The 16891-nt window shown below is 42.2% G+C and overlaps 7 protein-coding genes across 8 annotated transcripts; 3 read left to right on the forward strand and 4 right to left on the reverse strand.

Moving 5' to 3' along the window:
- Positions 1-3323: 3323 nt before the first annotated feature.
- On the reverse strand, positions 3324-4439 carry LOC117790183 (translin-associated protein X). The gene is made up of 2 exons (XM_034629509.1): positions 3679-4439; positions 3324-3622 (listed from the first exon to the last, which is right to left on the reverse strand). Exons 1-2 carry the CDS (start codon positions 4380-4382, stop codon positions 3442-3444), a joined length of 885 nt encoding a protein of 294 aa, XP_034485400.1. The 5' UTR covers positions 4383-4439; the 3' UTR covers positions 3324-3441.
- Positions 4440-4595: 156 nt separating this feature from the next.
- On the forward strand, positions 4596-7187 carry LOC117790315 (conserved oligomeric Golgi complex subunit 2). The gene is made up of 4 exons (XM_034629728.1): positions 4596-4776; positions 4834-5904; positions 5957-6645; positions 6708-7187. The coding sequence occupies exons 1-4, from the start codon at positions 4687-4689 to the stop codon at positions 6994-6996; spliced, it is 2139 nt and encodes a 712-aa protein (XP_034485619.1). The 5' UTR covers positions 4596-4686; the 3' UTR covers positions 6997-7187.
- Positions 7007-9025, reverse strand: LOC117790316 (3-hydroxyisobutyryl-CoA hydrolase, mitochondrial). 2 transcript variants are annotated; one of them, XM_034629730.1, is made up of 4 exons: positions 8864-9025; positions 7907-8800; positions 7442-7713; positions 7007-7199 (listed from the first exon to the last, which is right to left on the reverse strand). In XM_034629730.1, exons 1-4 carry the CDS (start codon positions 8864-8866, stop codon positions 7193-7195), a joined length of 1176 nt encoding a protein of 391 aa, XP_034485621.1. In that variant the 5' UTR covers positions 8867-9025; the 3' UTR covers positions 7007-7192. The 2 variants fall into 2 exon arrangements, with proteins under 2 accessions (XP_034485621.1, XP_034485622.1); XM_034629731.1 differs by having other exon boundaries at positions 7007-7713.
- Positions 9026-9506: 481 nt separating this feature from the next.
- On the forward strand, positions 9507-12499 carry LOC117791310 (cysteine protease ATG4D). Its single transcript, XM_034631025.1, has 5 exons — positions 9507-10572; positions 10632-10827; positions 10886-10962; positions 11024-11517; positions 11584-12499. Exons 1-5 carry the CDS (start codon positions 9558-9560, stop codon positions 11884-11886), a joined length of 2085 nt encoding a protein of 694 aa, XP_034486916.1. The 5' UTR covers positions 9507-9557; the 3' UTR covers positions 11887-12499.
- Positions 11986-15035, reverse strand: LOC117791309 (protein O-mannosyl-transferase TMTC4). The gene has a single exon (XM_034631024.1). It carries the CDS (start codon positions 14961-14963, stop codon positions 12843-12845), a length of 2121 nt encoding a protein of 706 aa, XP_034486915.1. The 5' UTR covers positions 14964-15035; the 3' UTR covers positions 11986-12842.
- Positions 15036-15460: 425 nt separating this feature from the next.
- LOC117791859 (trafficking protein particle complex subunit 6b) lies at positions 15461-16153 on the forward strand. Its single transcript, XM_034631762.1, has 2 exons — positions 15461-15620; positions 15678-16153. The coding sequence occupies exons 1-2, from the start codon at positions 15552-15554 to the stop codon at positions 16068-16070; spliced, it is 462 nt and encodes a 153-aa protein (XP_034487653.1). The 5' UTR covers positions 15461-15551; the 3' UTR covers positions 16071-16153.
- LOC117791858 lies at positions 16067-16797 on the reverse strand. The gene has a single exon (XM_034631761.1). It carries the CDS (start codon positions 16765-16767, stop codon positions 16108-16110), a length of 660 nt encoding a protein of 219 aa, XP_034487652.1. The 5' UTR covers positions 16768-16797; the 3' UTR covers positions 16067-16107.
- Positions 16798-16891: the final 94 nt, after the last annotated feature.

A 16891-nucleotide genomic window follows, 5' to 3' on the forward strand; every position in this document is an offset into this window, starting at 1 on the left:
AAAATGTTCGTAAAATTAAGGCCTATACTCCCACATAGCGTGCATCTGGGGCCGCGACCTTTAAATAGTTAGCAACGATTTTTTGAAGCGGTGCCACTCTTTAATATTTATGTACAAGAGCTGCCACGTTTTTTTTGTATTTAATCTCAGCTAAAATGCCAAATTCACTAAAATGCAAATTTCTCAAAAACTGTCTGATAGAAATTGATGAAAGTTGCAGCAAAATGTTCGTAAAATTAAGGCCTATACTCCCACATAGCGTGCATCTGGGGGCGACCTTTAAATAGTTAGCAACGATTTTTTGAAGCGGTGCCACTCTTTAATATTTATGTACAAGAGCTGCCACGTTTTTTATGTATTTGATTTCAGCAAAAATGGCAAATTTACTAAAATGCAAATTTCTCAAAAACTGTCTGATAGAAATTGATGAAAGTTGCAGCAAAATGTTAGTAAAATTAAGGCCTATACTCCCACATAGCGTGCATCTGGGGCCGCGACCTTTAAATAGTTAGCAACGATTTTTTGAAGCGGTGCCACTCTTTAATATTTATGTACAAGAGCTGCCACGTTTTTTATGTATTTAATCTCAGCTAAAATGCCAAATTCACTAAAATGCAAATTTCTCAAAAACTGTCTGATAGAAATTGATGAAAGTTGCAGCAAAATGTTAGTAAAATTAAGGCCTATACTCCCACATAGCGTGCATCTGGGGCCGCGACCTTTAAATAGTTAGCAACGATTTTTTGAAGCGGTGCCACTCTTTAATATTTATGTACAAGAGCTGCCACGTTTTTTATGTATTTGATTTCAGCAAAATGGCAAATTTACTAAAATGCAAATTTCTCAAAACTGTCTGATAGAAATTGATGAAAGTTGCAGCAAAATGTTAGTAAAATTAAGGCCTATACTCCCACATAGCGTGCATCTGGGGCCGCGACCTTTAAATAGTTAGCAACGATTTTTTGAAGCGGTGCCACTCTTTAATATTTATGTACAAGAGCTGCCACGTTTTTTTTGTATTTAATCTCAGCTAAAATGCCAAATTCACTAAAATGCAAATTTCTCAAAAACTGTCTGATAGAAATTGATGAAAGTTGCAGCAAAATGTTAGTAAAATTAAGGCCTATACTCCCACATACCGTGCATCTGGGGCCGCGACCTTTAAATAGTTAGCAACGATTTTTTGAAGCGGTGCCACTCTTTAATATTTATGTACAAGAGCTGCCACGTTTTTTTTGTATTTAATCTCAGCTAAAATGCCAAATTCACTAAAATGCAAAAAAAACTGTCTGATAGAAATTGATGAAAGTTGCAGCAAAATGTTAGTAAAATTAAGGCCTATACTCCCACATAGCGTGCATCTGGGGCCGCGACCTTTAAATAGTTAGCAACGATTTTTTTGAAGCGGTGCCACTTTTAATATTTATGTACAAGAGCTGCCACGTTTTTATGTATTTAATCTCAGCTAAAATGCCAAATTCACTAAAATGCAAATTTCTCAAAAACTGTCTGATAGAAATTGATGAAAGTTGCAGCAAAATGTTCGTAAAATTAATGCCTATACTCCCACATACCGTGCATCTGGGGCCGCGACCTTTAAATAGTTAGCAACGATTTTTTGAAGCGCATATATATCCGACCCATATCAATCAGCTTTCTGTTGCGTAGTAGTTCGGTTCACGTTGGAGCTACTAGTTCGATAGGACTTGCTCATGAACTTTTTGGGGTTAATTTACAATTAATTAATTTTCTCAAAAACTGTCTGATAACTTTCTTTAAATTAAATTAAAATAGCTTCTCCAAACTTGTAGCTTTAATTTGATATATGCCGCTTTTTGGGCCGTTCCTCCTGAGAAAGGATATTAAGGTTTGAGAACCAGGCATTGATTTTGGCGGTCATTTTGTATGGGGCTTTTTCTGAGGTAGCTTCGTTCTTTCCAAAATATCTCAAAAACGTTCTGATAACTTTTTCTAAATATGGTCCCATTAGAAAGGTGAAACTTTGGGCTTTAATCGTGCATTAGCGGTTTTCGGGGCCGTTCGCCCTGAGCTTAGATATTTAAGAAATGGTGGAAATGTAAACTTTTTCACTTTTTATGTTTACTTGTTTCACCCAAATCAAGGGCTGAAACTGCCAAAATATTGCTTAAGACTATAAATAAAACAATTATCTACAATTCTGCATCATTACTTTATTGTTTTAACGTCGAAAAACATTAAAAAATGAGGAAATTCATAACTGGTTCCGACTCCGTGAACCAAGTTCCGTTTTTCGTTGCTGGCGAACCGTTGCTAACTTGACGCACATAATTAGTTCGGTTGATTCGAATCGTTGATTCCAGAATAAAATTTACCGCTTATTTAGGCAACTGGTTGAATTTTAAAACTATACACGAATGAATTGCAAATACAAATGTATATTCATTAGCTTTCAGAAAATATAAAGCTTTTTAAAATCGGTAGTGGCATTCTCGTGTAATGTTGGCAAATATTTCGGTTATTTCGATATAAATAATTTCGGTTCCTTGGTTTCGTTGAAGTTACCAAGTTTTGTTTCGGTTAGGGTTTTTTGTTTACGGCACTAAGCAAATAACCAAGGTTATTTCCACGGCTAAAGGTCACGTATCCGATTACTGTTGAATATCTGGCTCAAACCAAATTTTAAAGGGTGCGGATAATATTTAGTGTCCACGGTTTCGGGATTTCGAGACTTTGTTTATAAGAATGGTAAACATTGCACTAAAAAGGTAAAAATTATTGCAAAATCTACAAAAATTACATAAAAAAATATATGTATTTAAATAAACTAAGGATGTTTTGCGACTTTTGAAAAAGCTACACAAGAAAATCGAGTCAGTAGGTGTACAACCTCGGAAAGCTCGACTTCCAGGATTTTGAAAACACAATAAAAAAAATTTAACCATTGTGGTGAGAATAATAATTCTATGGATATGTTATTCTTCCTTGGGCTTTGAAGAAAAGGTGTGTATCACATCATGTAAATATCGTCAGCAGTATATTTTTTTTAAATTTTTTTTACTCTTTTATATATTAAAACTTTTCTTGTGGGGCACTAAATTTTATGACAGTGACTTGGCTGATGAAACATATTTCTATAATTTTTCTTATAACTGGACATTGGGGGATTCGAACCCATTTTGTTTTTAACTGAAGCTCTAGTTATGTGACAGGGCGGAGACTCCTACCAGAGAGACCTCACATTTGTTGTACACGAATACGTTTTACGTAAATATTAGGAAATTAAAAAAGGTCCTCGGGAGAAAATAACTACAATAAAAATTGGTCGTTTCTATTATTTTTTCCATCACTGTATGCTTCAATATATATTTGTGATTTTTCAAATGTGTATTTAAGATATTCGTAGTTAAATAAAGATCTTCATCAGTTTCATCTTCTGGCTCTTGATTGAATTTAGAGATTTTAATAAAAGCCTTCATCAGTGTCATCTCCCGGCTTTTGATCGAAATTGGCGCATTTCGCAGCCTCGCCGCCACGGACCTTGACATTATAGCAGACATTCTCTGCCTTCAACATGCTCTGTCGCATGGTGGTAATCTTGCGCCACAATTCCCGAGCTCGTTGACAATTAAGGCTGATATAGCTGTAAAGGGAATGCATTAGATTGACTAGCTTTAAACCATATGACAATAGACGAACCCAGTGTAAAACTGTTGTAAAGCCTTGCAAGTTTCCATGCAGGTGTCAGTGTCCCCGCTGCCCAAAGAATTGATGCAGCGACGCATCAATTCCCCAGTCAAATCGGAGACTCCTAAGATATACTCAGTTGGATCAACGAAAAAGTGAAACTTTTGCTTGGCAATTGCTGGCACTTGATCGCCTGGTATTTCCGATTCTTCTTCCTGACCAGGCTCAACTTTGTTAGCGTCGTCTTCATACTGCATAACCGACTGCAGGTCAGACCAATTAGACACTGATTTCGAGTGCTCACTGTCTTTGTCCTCGTTGTTCAAATACTCCATGTAAGTGTACGCCTCAATAAACTCCTGTAGGCCGGGAGAATAGGCGGCGCGAAACTGATAAACATCTTGATCCCGTAACTCCTGAGCAATGGCGCGAAAGTTAACATCAATGAGCTTTGTCAGCCGCTGCTGTGCCTCCTCCAAAACTTTGGATTTGTTCTGCTTGCGCGAATCAATGGAATGCAAGAAAAATATAATGCGCTTCGATTCAATGGTGATGTCGCGGCTCAATTTCAATATGCGCTCATGACGATCATGTTTGCTATCCAACTCGCTGGCATAGCTGCGAAATGCTTGCACTACTGGATTCTGCTCGTCCAGCTGCACTTGACGCTTGCGTGGCGCATTGTTATTGCTGCGATATCCCTGATTTTTAGGCATTATTTATTGACGTCTTTTTTGTTGTTGAAGTGAAAAAAGCCGGCACAGTTCTATCACTAAGTAGAGTTGGGTATTTTCGTTCTGAAAAAGTTCAAATGAACTAGAAATCCAAACTCTACTATTTAGTCGATTAAAGTGTGGCGCTGCCACTTCTTTTGTGCTGCATAGAAATCAGCTGTGCAATTTAATCGCTACCGATTACCGGCTATCGATTGTCATACCTGATGATGAGTCTGTTTGCTGAAATTTGGTCGTGGCAAGTTTTGAAAACTTTTAATTTGTTTATTTAAAGAAGTCAATTGCCATGCATGAACCAGTAAGGAAGCCATCCGTGTCCATCGGCACGACAAGCACAGCTGAAAAACTCTGCTTCGACAAGAATGAATTTATGAAGGTAAATAGCCGCCCATTAACATGTCAACAATCTGTAATCGTTGCATAAATATTGCAGGAGAATTTCTCTGTGGACGAGTTTCTTCATAAGAACCGGAATGCTCCGAGTCTGGAGCTGTTACGCGACAATCTTGGCCTGTACCTGAAAGGACTGCGCGCTGCCATGATTGATTTAATTAATGAGGACTATGCAGATTTTGTCAATCTGAGTGCAAATTTGGTGGGTCTGGATCAGACCATTGAAACTATACAGCGTCCCCTGGAGCAATTTCGTAGTGAAATTGAAGGCATACATAGTCTAATTGAGGACAACGTTGTTGAGTTGCGTGACCAGCTGGAGGAGAAGCGACAATTGCGAGAGTGTCATCGTAGCTTGGAAAGTTTGAAGAAGGTCTATGAGATCTCTGACAAGCTGGAAGTGCTAATCTCTCAAAAGCTGAGCGGCGAACAGAGTCCTCAGGCTGTGGACTTGGAACGTGCCGCCCTCGACTTAATACAGTTGAAGTTTCACGAAAAACACTGTGCCACTCATCTGAATAATGAACATAAAGCTAAGATACGGCAGCTAGAGGAGAATGTTCATCAGCAGTTGCGTCGATTCTTTAACGATTCTCTGCAACAGACACGCAACACATCCTCAGAGCACTTGGAGCGCTGCTTGCGCATCTACATAACATTGGATGCCTGTGGACAAGCAGAGCGAGTCTTTCGAGAGGATGTTGTGGCGCCCTACATGAGCGGTATCATTGGCGAGCAGCAACTGCAGAATTCACCACAGGGATTGGCCGGCATTTACAGCAAGATACTGAACTTTATATCACTGCACATGACGGATCTGCTGCGTCTAACGCTGTACTCCGACAAGCTGAGTGGCTTCAACTTTGTCGTGAATAGCTACTGGGCAGATGTTGAAATGCGGCTGGAGTTGCACATGAACTCCATCTTTGCACCCGGTAATTCGGAAGTCTTCTATGTAAAATATAAATGCACACGCGATTTCCTGAGCCGGATTGAGGAGCTGCTTACCAACAGTGATGAGCAGGCGGTGGCTTTTTATCGCCAACATAAGCAGACCAAGAGTTTTGAGGCCCGCTGGAATCTGCCCGTCTACTTTCAAATATGCTTTCAAGTAAGATTCTCAAATTCACTCATATGACTGTTATTCAAAATTGTTTCTGCAGGAAATAGCTGGGGGATTTGAAGCTCAGTTGGAGCCGTTGCTTAAAGACGATACTCTGAATGCTGGTCCGGAATTGAATGAATACCAATTGAAGCCATTCAATGCTGCCAAGCAGGCATTAATACGTTGTTGGGCTGATGGCATCTATTTGCCCGAAGTCTTCCCCAAGTTCTACAAACTAAACGTGCAAATTGTGTTGCGTTTATCTCGATGGATCGCAGATGTCATTACCGCATCGAAGTCCAGCAATAGCTTTACAAAAGTGTTTACGAGAAATCAATTGCTGATTTCCCTGCATGCCGATACACGCAAGCTGGAAGCCTTCCTGCCAGAGTTGCAGAAGATTATAGTGCAAGCGGCTCCCAAGACACAGAACAATTTGTTATTCAACGACGTGCTGGGCAAGTCCATAGCTGACTTGGGCGATACACTGTCTGCGCATTTGATCACCATACAGGCAACCTTAAAAGAACTATTGATCACCGAATGTGGCACCGAAAATGTTCGCCAGGTCAATGACTTGCCACGGTTGTATCGCAAAACAAATCGCGAGGTGCCCACACGTTGTTCGGGATACGTTGAGCAAATGCTCCGGCCACTTAAATCCTTTGTCGCTCAGCACGAATCGCAGCTGGGAGCGCTGGTGGTGGAACAGATTCTTACCGAGGTGTGCAGCAACATTACCAAGGCGTAAGTTATTTAAAACTATAATCCAGTAGACAATGACTCATAAATATTGCCCTTGCTTACAGCTACTTTAACGTGGTTAATGATGTTCTAACATCGGTGCAAAAAACTGAAGAATCTTTGCGGCGACTGCGCAACCTTAAGAGTGGCTCTGCTTCCAATACTGCGACAAGCAGCAGCACAAATGCCGTAGTATCGGATGATGATAAGATACGGCTGCAGTTGCGTGTCGATGTGGCCGCCTGGACACTGGAACTGTCCAAGTTAAATTTTCAGCCTACGCAAATCGAAAAACTGTTGGAGCTGTCGAAGATCGTAGAGGAGAGTATTAAAACAAAGGATGGAGCTGCTTAGTTGCTTACTATTGCTATTGCTATAATTTCCAATTTACTATTGTTAACCGATTTCTACTATATATTTCTTTAGGCACAATTAGTATCGTAATGTATAATATTTAAATTGTATATAATATATATGTATATCATATATAAATGCATCAAATTTCACGTACGGTATTTGTGTAAACACATCTTAAGAAATTTCCCACGAGCTAGTCGCTGTTCAAAAAGAGATAAAAGAGATTACAAACGTTAAGCAACCGTTCTTATAAAGCAACTCTTAACAGATAATTTTGGTAGAAAACTCAAGCGAAATGCATGCTCAACAAATCAAATCAGTTGCAATGTTCAGGTGTTCAGAGTGTACAGTGTATATCGTGGTTAGCAGGATAACAGAACTGGAGCAGGAAAGTCGTGCGGCTATAAACTATGCAAGCTTGCTTTAGCTTCAGCTACATTACAATTTCAGTTCCTCGGTGTCGGGCAATTTGCTGAAGAACCATTGCAGATGCTCCTCGGTAACTTCAGCCAACGTTGCCGGATTCCATTTGGGGCTCTGATCCTTGTCGATGAGCAAGGCACGCACTCCCTCCTTGAAGTCGGCTTTCGGCTCCAAATGACGCACAGCCAGACGATACTCCATGATCAGGCATTGCGCCAAGGACAACTGCGAGCCCAGCTCCAGTTGGCGATGGGTAATCTTCAGTGACGTGGGCGATACCTTACAAAGGACCTGCAAAAAATAGTTAAAAAGATTAGATAAACTCATGAGAAGACGCTAATTTATGATCGTGTTTTGTACGAAATTGTACCGTCAACAACGAGGTGTTAATTAAAAATAGTCTCATTATATTGCGGTTCAAATATTTATACGGTTTTAGCGCGTGGCATATGATTGACCCAGCCAATTAGCAGTTAATACCGACCTCCAACGTTTTCTTTGCCCAATCGCTGCCATCGTTTTGCAAATTCTCGAGTATGCCCTCCACGGAACTGGCAGAAAAGTTTTTATTGATCTGCTCCAGAACGGGCTGCAGTGCAAATGGTTTCTCTGGCTTACTATGGAACTTTTGCAGTAAATCAGGAATATCATCAGCATCTGGGCAGTTCAGGAGAGCTGTCTCCAGTTCGGGAATCTTACTGCTCTCGCAGTAGTGCGTGGCAATGCCAGCATGGAAGACATCAGCGCCGCGTAGACGATAACCCGTCAATCCCAAATAAAGACCCAACTTGCCCTGCAGCCGTGGCAAGAAGTATGAGCCACCCACATCGGGAAACAGTCCAATGGCCGTCTCTGGCATGGCGAACAGGGTGCGATCGGTGGCCACACGATATTTGCCATGGACACTGAGCCCAACTCCGCCTCCCATGGTAATACCATCGATAATGGCGATGTAGGGTATCTTATAGTTTCCAATTAAGGCGTTCGTTGTGTACTCCTCGCGAAAGAAGCTCTTCGACTCGTCCGTGGGACCAGCATCGACCAATGCTCGTACATCTCCGCCGGCACAGAACGCCTTATCACCCGTGCCCTTGATTATCATAAGCGATTTGGACTTTTCACACTTCTTCAAATGCTTGTAAATCTTTCGCACCATCTCCAGATTAATGGCATTCAACGCCTTTGGCCTATTAATGATGATCATTCCCTTGTTTGAAGACTCCGTGGCGAGCACGGAGGAGGAAGACAGGCGTGTGGAATTTGCCATGAGGAATTTTGTTGTTATATCTGTTGCTTTGACACCGGCTCCACAGAATAGTGGCAAGTGGCTGTAGGTATGATGGCCAAACGTGTAAACGAACCTTTGAATTGGGTTTTGCTGTCAAGGGTTTAGTTTGCGTTTAATTGAAGTTTTAATTATGTGCCTATTTGAATTATTTACCATTTTGCTATTCTTTTTTGGACTTCACAGGGAGGTTGCGCAATAACAAACAGCCAGAGTGTTGCCACACGTCACGATAACCGCAAGAGAACAATTAACTTTACTTTGTCTAACCAGATTATGACTGTGTCTCCCACGACAAACTTATTGTTATTAAGTATTATTTTTAGAAGTAGCTGGGTTAAATAGGATGCATCAGATGGATAAATTAACCTTAGAGTTGCATTCAGAACGAACGATGTGGCAACTTTGCCTGGCAACCGAACAATGCAACCACACATAATACGTTTATACAATGAATAAAATTGCGAACAATTTAAAAACAATATTGTTTTTTGTTTAATTCAAAATTTGTAGGTATTCTATTTAATCATTATTATTGTGTGGGGGATGTTAAACGTGCAATAGTATTATTTTTTTATAGTTGAAATGCTTCAATCAGTTGAATTGCTAAATATCGTGATTTCCGTAATTTTTCGTTCAGTTGGGTATCTGGAAAAATCGCGAAATAGCTGCGCATAAACATATGAATGCGAATACAAACACGCAGAAAACTAAAGCTTAACTTTATCATTCTCATATTTAAACAAATAAACGGTGAGTAAATATCGGTAATCAGCACCACACGGCAGCACAATGCTATGATTCAGTGGTGTCAAAGCCAGCAAGTGGCCCACATTGAATTGTCTGTGCCATGCCCTCGTTTTTTAAATTATCGAAATTACGAACAAAGCGCCGTCGCTCTTCTGCTTCTTCCATATCTGCTGCGCGGCCCAAATCCAAACAGATGAACTATGATGGACTGCTCTCACAGTTGACCGACGACAAGCTGGTGCTATTCGAGGCCAGTGGTCAGGCGGTGGTCACTTTGGTCGATGATGACGTACAGGATGGCGCCATTGAGGAGGAACAGGCAGCACCAATACAAACGATATCACATACTGCGATAGCTGCTGCCTCTGCTTCCGCCTCTGCCCCGGCCTCTGCTGCGTCAGCAACAGTGACAAGTGCAAACCTAAACCCCAAATTCGAGAATGCTTCGACAGCGACACCACAGCGCAAAATATCGACGTCATCACGTTTTATGAATGCCTTTAGTCAGCTCTATGGTGGTAACAGTAATTGCGGTCACGTGGATCAGCATAACGATGATCCAGAGCTGGCAGCGAATCGCACTCCCTCCAAGGGAGTGGAATCCAAGCTGGTGGCCATGTGGCACAATGTCAAATATGGCTGGAGCGGTAAAATGCGTCAGACAAGCTTCTCGAAGGAGCAACCCGTTTGGCTGCTAGGCCGATGCTATCATCGACGCTTTACACCACCCGTCAGCATGGAAAACTCGACCACGGAGCTGACCAGTGGTGCGGATACTACGCCGGACAATGCCACATCAGCGTATGATAGCATACCAGCGACGGCAACATCCTCATCTATATATCCCACATTGAATCCACAGCAGATCGATGAAATTGTAGTACCTCAAGAGCTGGGCATGGATGCGGCCGAGAATCAACTGACTGAGAGTCCCTGGGAAGAGGGAATTGAGGGTTTCCGACGTGACTTCTACAGCCGCATTTGGATGACCTACCGTCGCGAGTTCCCGATTATGAATGGATCCAACTATACTTCGGATTGTGGCTGGGGCTGCATGTTGCGCAGTGGCCAAATGTTACTGGCGCAGGGTCTAATCTGCCATTTCCTGGGACGCAGTAAGTAGCAACTTCTACTTTTCGAATGTTCCTATTTATGTTGACTGAATTCTCTTAAGGCTGGCGCTATGATTCGGACTCGCAGTTGCACTCGACCTATGAGGACAATATGCATAAGAAAATTATTAAGTGGTTTGGTGACAGCTCCTCGAAAAGCAGTCCCTTTTCCATACACGCACTGGTGCGTCTGGGTGAGCAGCTGGGCAAGAAACCAGGTGACTGGTATGGCCCTGCTTCGGTATCTTATCTCTTAAAGTGAGTTCCTATCAAGTGTTAGCAATCCATCATATTTTACAAAGCATTATTTCCTTAGACACGCATTGGAGCATGCAGCTCATGAAAATGCCGACTTTGACAATATTAGCGTATACGTGGCTAAGGATTGCACCAGTGAGTCATCATCTAACTTGTACCGTTTGCAACACATCATCATCATCTCTGTCTCTTGCAGTTTACATGCAAGACGTTGAGGAGCAGTGCAGCATCCCAGAACCGGCGCCCAAACCGAACGTGCCTTGGCAGCAATCAAAGAGGTGCAACAGCGGTGGTGGGACCAAACCGGAGCAGTCAAATCAACAGCATCAGCAGCACTGGAAATCCTTGATTGTACTGATACCATTACGTCTGGGCACTGATAAATTGAATCCTGTCTATGCGCACTGTTTAAAGCTGCTGCTCAGCACGGAACACTGTCTGGGCATTATTGGAGGCAAGCCAAAGCATTCGCTGTACTTTGTTGGATTCCAGGAAGACAAACTGATACATCTGGATCCGCATTACTGCCAGGAGATGGTGGATGTCAATCAAGAGACCTTCTCGATGCACTCCTTCCACTGCAAGTCGCCGCGTAAGATGAAGTCGAGTAAAATGGATCCAAGTTGCTGCATTGGTTTCTATTGTGCGACCAAAACAGATTTTGACAGTTTTGTTGAAAGCGTACAATTGGTGAGAGAAGCTGGAAATGTTTTTGAATTGATAGAGATCTATTGAAAATGTTTATCCTCCTCTTAGTACTTGCATCCGATGCGCTGTGCCTCTGGAGCTGCCATGGACAAATCTTCTGTGCCACAAACGCAACAACAACAACAGCAACCACAAGCTGATTGTATGGAAATGAATTATCCGCTATTTACATTTTCTCGAGGTCGTTGCCTGGATCATGCCCGCGATGAGATGAGCGACTCGCTCTATAAGCCACTAATTAGGCAAGTGGCGGCATTAACTCAGGAGCTGGATGGATCATCTATGCCGCAGCCTAACAGCTATGACCATGAGCAGGATGACAGCGAAAGCGAGGAGTTTGTCCTGCTCTAAGACAGCAGTTAACCACATAGAAATAAGCCATGATTGCCGCCCCCCTCTTCCTTCCCCTCGTTACTGTGCAAACTGTGTTATATTATTTTTGTTCATTAATGTTAGATAAATTGAATCGCCGTTGGTTGCTCGCTAACTCGCCCAAAACTAAACAGACGTGCATCTCAACATCAAAGACTTGGTTATTATACATTTACATACATACATACATATATTTTGCATATTTAATATTTGCTTATAATTAACATTGTGATTAATTTACAAAAAACTCAACCTTTTGTTCAAATTGTATTCATCTTATTTTGCCTTTTGCCAACAAAATATGTTCTCCATGTGGATCGTCTGAATATATCTGTATATTCCTATATTTATATATAAGTAGTTTATGTAATTGTCGGTATTATTATTTTGTAATGCGAATACTGTAATGGAATTGATTCGATTTGTCATTAATAATAGTTGCAAGAACTGTTTCGCTGCTCTCGAAAGTATTTTTTGTAGGTCTTATGTCTTAGATTTAAATTAATTTATGTTTGTCATGTAGTTGTTCGATCATTATTTAGTTCTAATCTTAATTGTACATACCCTTGAGTAAATAAATAAATATAAAATATATAGCTTTCTTAATTTCTAAATTGTGATGCATAAATTGATGAAATTTAATCTAAGTTTACACTAGATATTTAAGATATATAAAAGTACTAATTAGTACAAAGTCGAAAGAGAGATCGGTGTTATTTAGGATTTGTTTTACAGTTCCTATTGGACGAAATAGGTGGGAAAGTACACAACAAAAAAAATTTGTATTAAATCGTATGTTTCGGAGATTTCATTCAATGGTATGGTAAGAAATTAAACTAACAACAATATAGAGAATGATGCCTAAACTAATGACCAGAATCCCTAAACTCTACTATACTATAGTTACAATAAGTTGAAGATATACCCCTTATTTTTTACTTGTGTTCTTTGGCTGCCTCACGTTCCATGCGCTTTAAAAGCTTTCCCAGATTATCCCGCGCTGTTGTCGCTCGCGAGGCATTCAGACTGATGGCAGTCCTATAGGAATCAATGGCTTCTTGAACTTTATCCCAGCGATGGTAGAGCACACCGAGGTTTGTGTGATAGAGCATATTATAAGGATCCATCACAATGACCTGCTTATAAAGTGCCTCCGCTTCGACGTAGTGCTTCAGTTTGCCCAAGACATTGGCGCGTATAAACAATATGCTCGGCTCATGAGGCAATTGAATCAAGCCCTGCTCCGAGAGACGCAATGCATCCTCGTACATGGCCCGGTTATCCAGCATGGTCAGAATATTGGCCCAAGCTTTCGGTTGTCGTGGATTCACGGCAACCGCATGCTGCCAATGATGCAGTGCTTCAGCATAGCGCTGCTGCTCTAGATACAGATTGCCCATGTTATAGTAACAGACGGCATAGTTGGCCCGATACTTGAGTGCCTCCTTATAACTGTGCAGTGCCTCGTCGTACTTCTTTTGGGCCGACTGCACAATGCCCAGATTCATCCAGGCCACGGGGAAAGCAGAATAAGCACTCAATGCCGCACGAATATACTTCTCAGCCGTCAGCAGCTGGCCGTGCTCACGATACAGATTACCCAGGTTCATTAGGGCCGACTCGTACTCCGGATACAACTCGATGGCCTTGTGGTAGTGCTGAAAAGCCCTTGTGCTGTTACCCGTGTCCGTTGCGAGCCGAGCAATGTTGTAGTGCACCTTGGCGTTGTTGGGACACACCTGAAGCGCCGAGCTGAACAGTGTCTCCTCGTTGAGCCACTCTGCAGCGCGTTGACGGGTCCGTATCATCATCACGGCGAAGAGGAGCATGAGAAGCGACTGAAGCATGTTACGCCAGTAGGCTTTGTCCGCATTGTAATTGTAACAATAAAGAAATCCATAGACGGACAGCAGACAGAAGCCAATCGAGGGCACATACAATGTACGCTCAGCAATAACAAATCCGACGCGGATGATGCCCGAGGCGGGCAGGAACGGTATGACCATCAGTGCCAGGCCGAGCATTAGGCCGGCCAGACGTCGAAAATTCATCAGTGCGACCAGAATAAATGAATAGAATGCAATGACCGCCTGCAGTCGCATATCCCAAATGCTCGTCACAAGATTAACGCATCCCAAGGCCCAGTCGAAGCACAACCACTGCGGACACAGCATCAGCCAGAAGTTCATCACCAGCAGATATTGCTGCGACAGACCGCGTGTTAATAGATGCTCGTTATGTGCTATTGGATTGTCCACGGCCTTGAACTCGGGCGACTCGAAATTCTGCCACCAGAGACGTGCCACCACGAGGAATACAGTGCCGAGAAGGTAACATAGATAGCGTAGTCGAGTGGTGATTACTTTATGCTGTAGTTTACGCGGTAGCATGTAGGTGCCATTCTGAAAGTAGTCCAGCGTGGCACATGACAGTGGTATGGTCACTGCCGACTCCTTGAACAGCATGCCAATGGCCGTAAGCACCAAGATTAGGACAACACTGCTGGCGCCTCGCTTGTCCACGCTGGCAACCGTTAACAGCAGACAGAGCAAGTGTATCAAACCAAACATTAGCTCGGCGCGACCAACAACACCAGAGACCGCTTCAGTATGTACTGGATGAGCGGCGAACAGTGCTGCCGAAATGGTTGCCCAGCGCTCAATGTCGATTGCTTCGACGTACAGCGATCTTACCAGACGCCACATGAGCAGCGTGTTGACGCAGTGCAGCAACAGATTGAGGAACTTCATATGGGCGGCATTTAAGCCAAGGAGCGCGTACTCATAGTGAAACATGAGCGTAGTCAGTGGTCGAAATGATTTGTGCGAATCCGCGCTTAGGAGCGGAGCTCCCCAGAAGTCGTGGCTGAAGATGGCCGTCCAGTTGGTGGGCAAAGCGTTAACATTCCTGTTTTTAACAATAGCTACGGTGTCGTCAAACACAAACTTGGCTCCACTCAAGCCTCCATATCCGTAGCAGATTAAGCACATCAACACCAATATCGACTGGCACACCAGACTGTGTAGAGTCGAACTGTGGCGCAGATCTATGCTCATGTTGTCAAATATTGCACTATTTGCCAATTTAATTCAATTCCTTAGTTTGTATACAATATTTTCAGTGACAGCACCGGCAGCTAGTGATCAGTGTTGCCATTTTAGCAATTTTATTGCTACGCTTAGCACATTTTTAATTGCAAAAGCTACAAAAATTGTCAACGTGCTATTTAGCTAGAAATCTAGCAATTTTAAAAAACTATTTAGCTACTGCCATTTTTTTTAATTGCTAGATTTAGAAATTTTATAGCTACAAAAGCTTGGAACTTATATATTATGCTACGAGAAAATCCATTTAGTTGAATGAGAGAATTATTTCAACAGCACAACGTTTTAGCTTTTTTTATCAATATTTCTTTTTAATTTAGCAATTGTAACCCACAATATTCTGACAACACTGCTATTGATGCAAGAACATTGAATTACTATCGATAATAGCGAGGTTGTTTTCGAGAGTCGATAGTTAAATAGCGAAGTTTTCAAGCGAAGTCAAGGCGTTGCCGTTCACATGCTTACGCCAAAATCAGCTGTTGTGGGCCACTGCAAATGCAATTTGTAACAATAAACAGATTATAAATATTCTACAAAATGTCTGAGGAAATAGTTTTTGATTGCTTGCATGCCGAAATAGTTAACTACTGCCTGGATGCCAGTAAGGTAAGTGCGATAAAAAACATTGCTTCTTTTTTTACGTTACGGTCGCGCTCTTCGCAGGATCAACATGATTTGGCCACTTTGGAGTACATTGGCTTCACAACTGGCTATCGCTTGATTGAACGTCTTACACGGGATGGCACGCGCTTCAAGGATGAACTGGAAACCATGAAGTTCATTTGCACAGATTTTTGGACTCTGATCTATAAGAAACAAGTGGACAATTTACGTACAAACAATCACGGTATGTACGTCGTCCAGGACAAGGCATTCCGTTTCCTTACACGCATCTCTCCGGGCGCCAAACAACTGGAGCAAGCTCCCAAGTTTGTGGCCTTCACCTGTGGCCTGGTGCGTGGCGCTCTCAGTAATCTTGGCATCAACAGCACCGTGACTGCGGAAGTACAGACAATACCGGCATGTAGATTTCACATAGAGGTCAACAGGAATTAGGCACATACTAATATTATTATTATTATTAAATTACATATTATTCCAATTTCTTATAAATTGCCACAACATTATGTTCAGTCCAATCGATTAGCGCATGCAACGCCCACCAATTGTTGGATAATTCGGGTTGCAACGGATTGGGATCCGTGTGTATGCCAAAACCTGGCTCTGGGCCTATCAATATAATCCAAATTCCTTCAAATACGTTAAGATAATCCAGAAAGGCTCTGCGATTGTTAAAGTAACAAAAGAGCAAGGCACTCGGCATTAACCCGGAACAACAGTCGCTCAAGAAGCTGGCATTCAAACTCGATCTCGAGTCAATGGTCTCTGCATTCTCAATGTAGTTTAGAGGTATAAAGCTTCGAACGGCATACTTGCTACGCCACCAGTTGGGATCTCTTTCCAGTCCACAAATCCGTAACTTCTCGCCACCAACAGCAGATATTAGCCATTCCAGAAGTCCACTGCCGCAACCGATGCTTAAAACTGTTTGTAGTCCAAGATGATCCAGTTTTTGGTGGAATTTTGTTAAGTCCGATGCTGTAGGCCAAATCCAGAGCAGTTTCCGCTTCAGCTGCTGATCCAAAGTGTTGCCAAAAACAAGCAATTTTCGCCAGTTCTTTTTGGCTTCATCTCCAGCAGTCAGGTTATATATTTCTTGAAGCGCGGCTAGTTCCGATTGCTCGTCCCACATATTGAATACTGCTTACCAATATGATTTGGTTATTGAATTGACGTCGACGCTGAAAATATGGCAAACAGCCAGTATTCGATTTGGCTATATATAACCAGCTGTGACGTCTAACCGACGCGGAACC

This window comes from Drosophila innubila (genome assembly GCF_004354385.1).
Source record: "Drosophila innubila isolate TH190305 chromosome 3R unlocalized genomic scaffold, UK_Dinn_1.0 2_E_3R, whole genome shotgun sequence".
NCBI classification, from domain to species: Eukaryota; Metazoa; Arthropoda; class Insecta; order Diptera; family Drosophilidae; genus Drosophila; species Drosophila innubila.

Bases quoted from the DNA above. Each gene is read 5' to 3' on its own strand.
- LOC117790315 (XM_034629728.1), top strand. From the start codon at position 4,687: ATGCATGAACCAGTAAGGAAGCCATCCGTGTCCATCGGCACGACAAGC. The intron at 5,905-5,956 runs GTAAGATTCTCA...TTGTTTCTGCAG, and splicing joins ACTTTCAAATATGCTTTCAA to GAAATAGCTGGGGGATTTGA. The intron at 6,646-6,707 runs GTAAGTTATTTA...CCTTGCTTACAG, and splicing joins TGCAGCAACATTACCAAGGC to CTACTTTAACGTGGTTAATG.
- LOC117791858 (XM_034631761.1), bottom strand. From the start codon at position 16,767: ATGTGGGACGAGCAATCGGAACTAGCCGCGCTTCAAGAAATATATAAC.
- LOC117790316 (XM_034629730.1), bottom strand. The intron at 7,714-7,906 runs GTCGGTATTAAC...TATTTTTTGCAG, and splicing joins GGGCAAAGAAAACGTTGGAG to GTCCTTTGTAAGGTATCGCC.
- LOC117791310 (XM_034631025.1), top strand. From the start codon at position 9,558: ATGCCCTCGTTTTTTAAATTATCGAAATTACGAACAAAGCGCCGTCGC. The intron at 10,573-10,631 runs GTAAGTAGCAAC...AATTCTCTTAAG, and splicing joins CTGCCATTTCCTGGGACGCA to GCTGGCGCTATGATTCGGAC. The intron at 10,963-11,023 runs GTGAGTCATCAT...TGTCTCTTGCAG, and splicing joins CGTGGCTAAGGATTGCACCA to TTTACATGCAAGACGTTGAG.
- LOC117791859 (XM_034631762.1), top strand. From the start codon at position 15,552: ATGTCTGAGGAAATAGTTTTTGATTGCTTGCATGCCGAAATAGTTAAC. The intron at 15,621-15,677 runs GTAAGTGCGATA...CGCTCTTCGCAG, and splicing joins ACTGCCTGGATGCCAGTAAG to GATCAACATGATTTGGCCAC.
- LOC117791309 (XM_034631024.1), bottom strand. From the start codon at position 14,963: ATGAGCATAGATCTGCGCCACAGTTCGACTCTACACAGTCTGGTGTGC.
- LOC117790183 (XM_034629509.1), bottom strand. From the start codon at position 4,382: ATGCCTAAAAATCAGGGATATCGCAGCAATAACAATGCGCCACGCAAG. The intron at 3,623-3,678 runs GTTCGTCTATTG...TTCCCTTTACAG, and splicing joins TTACAACAGTTTTACACTGG to CTATATCAGCCTTAATTGTC.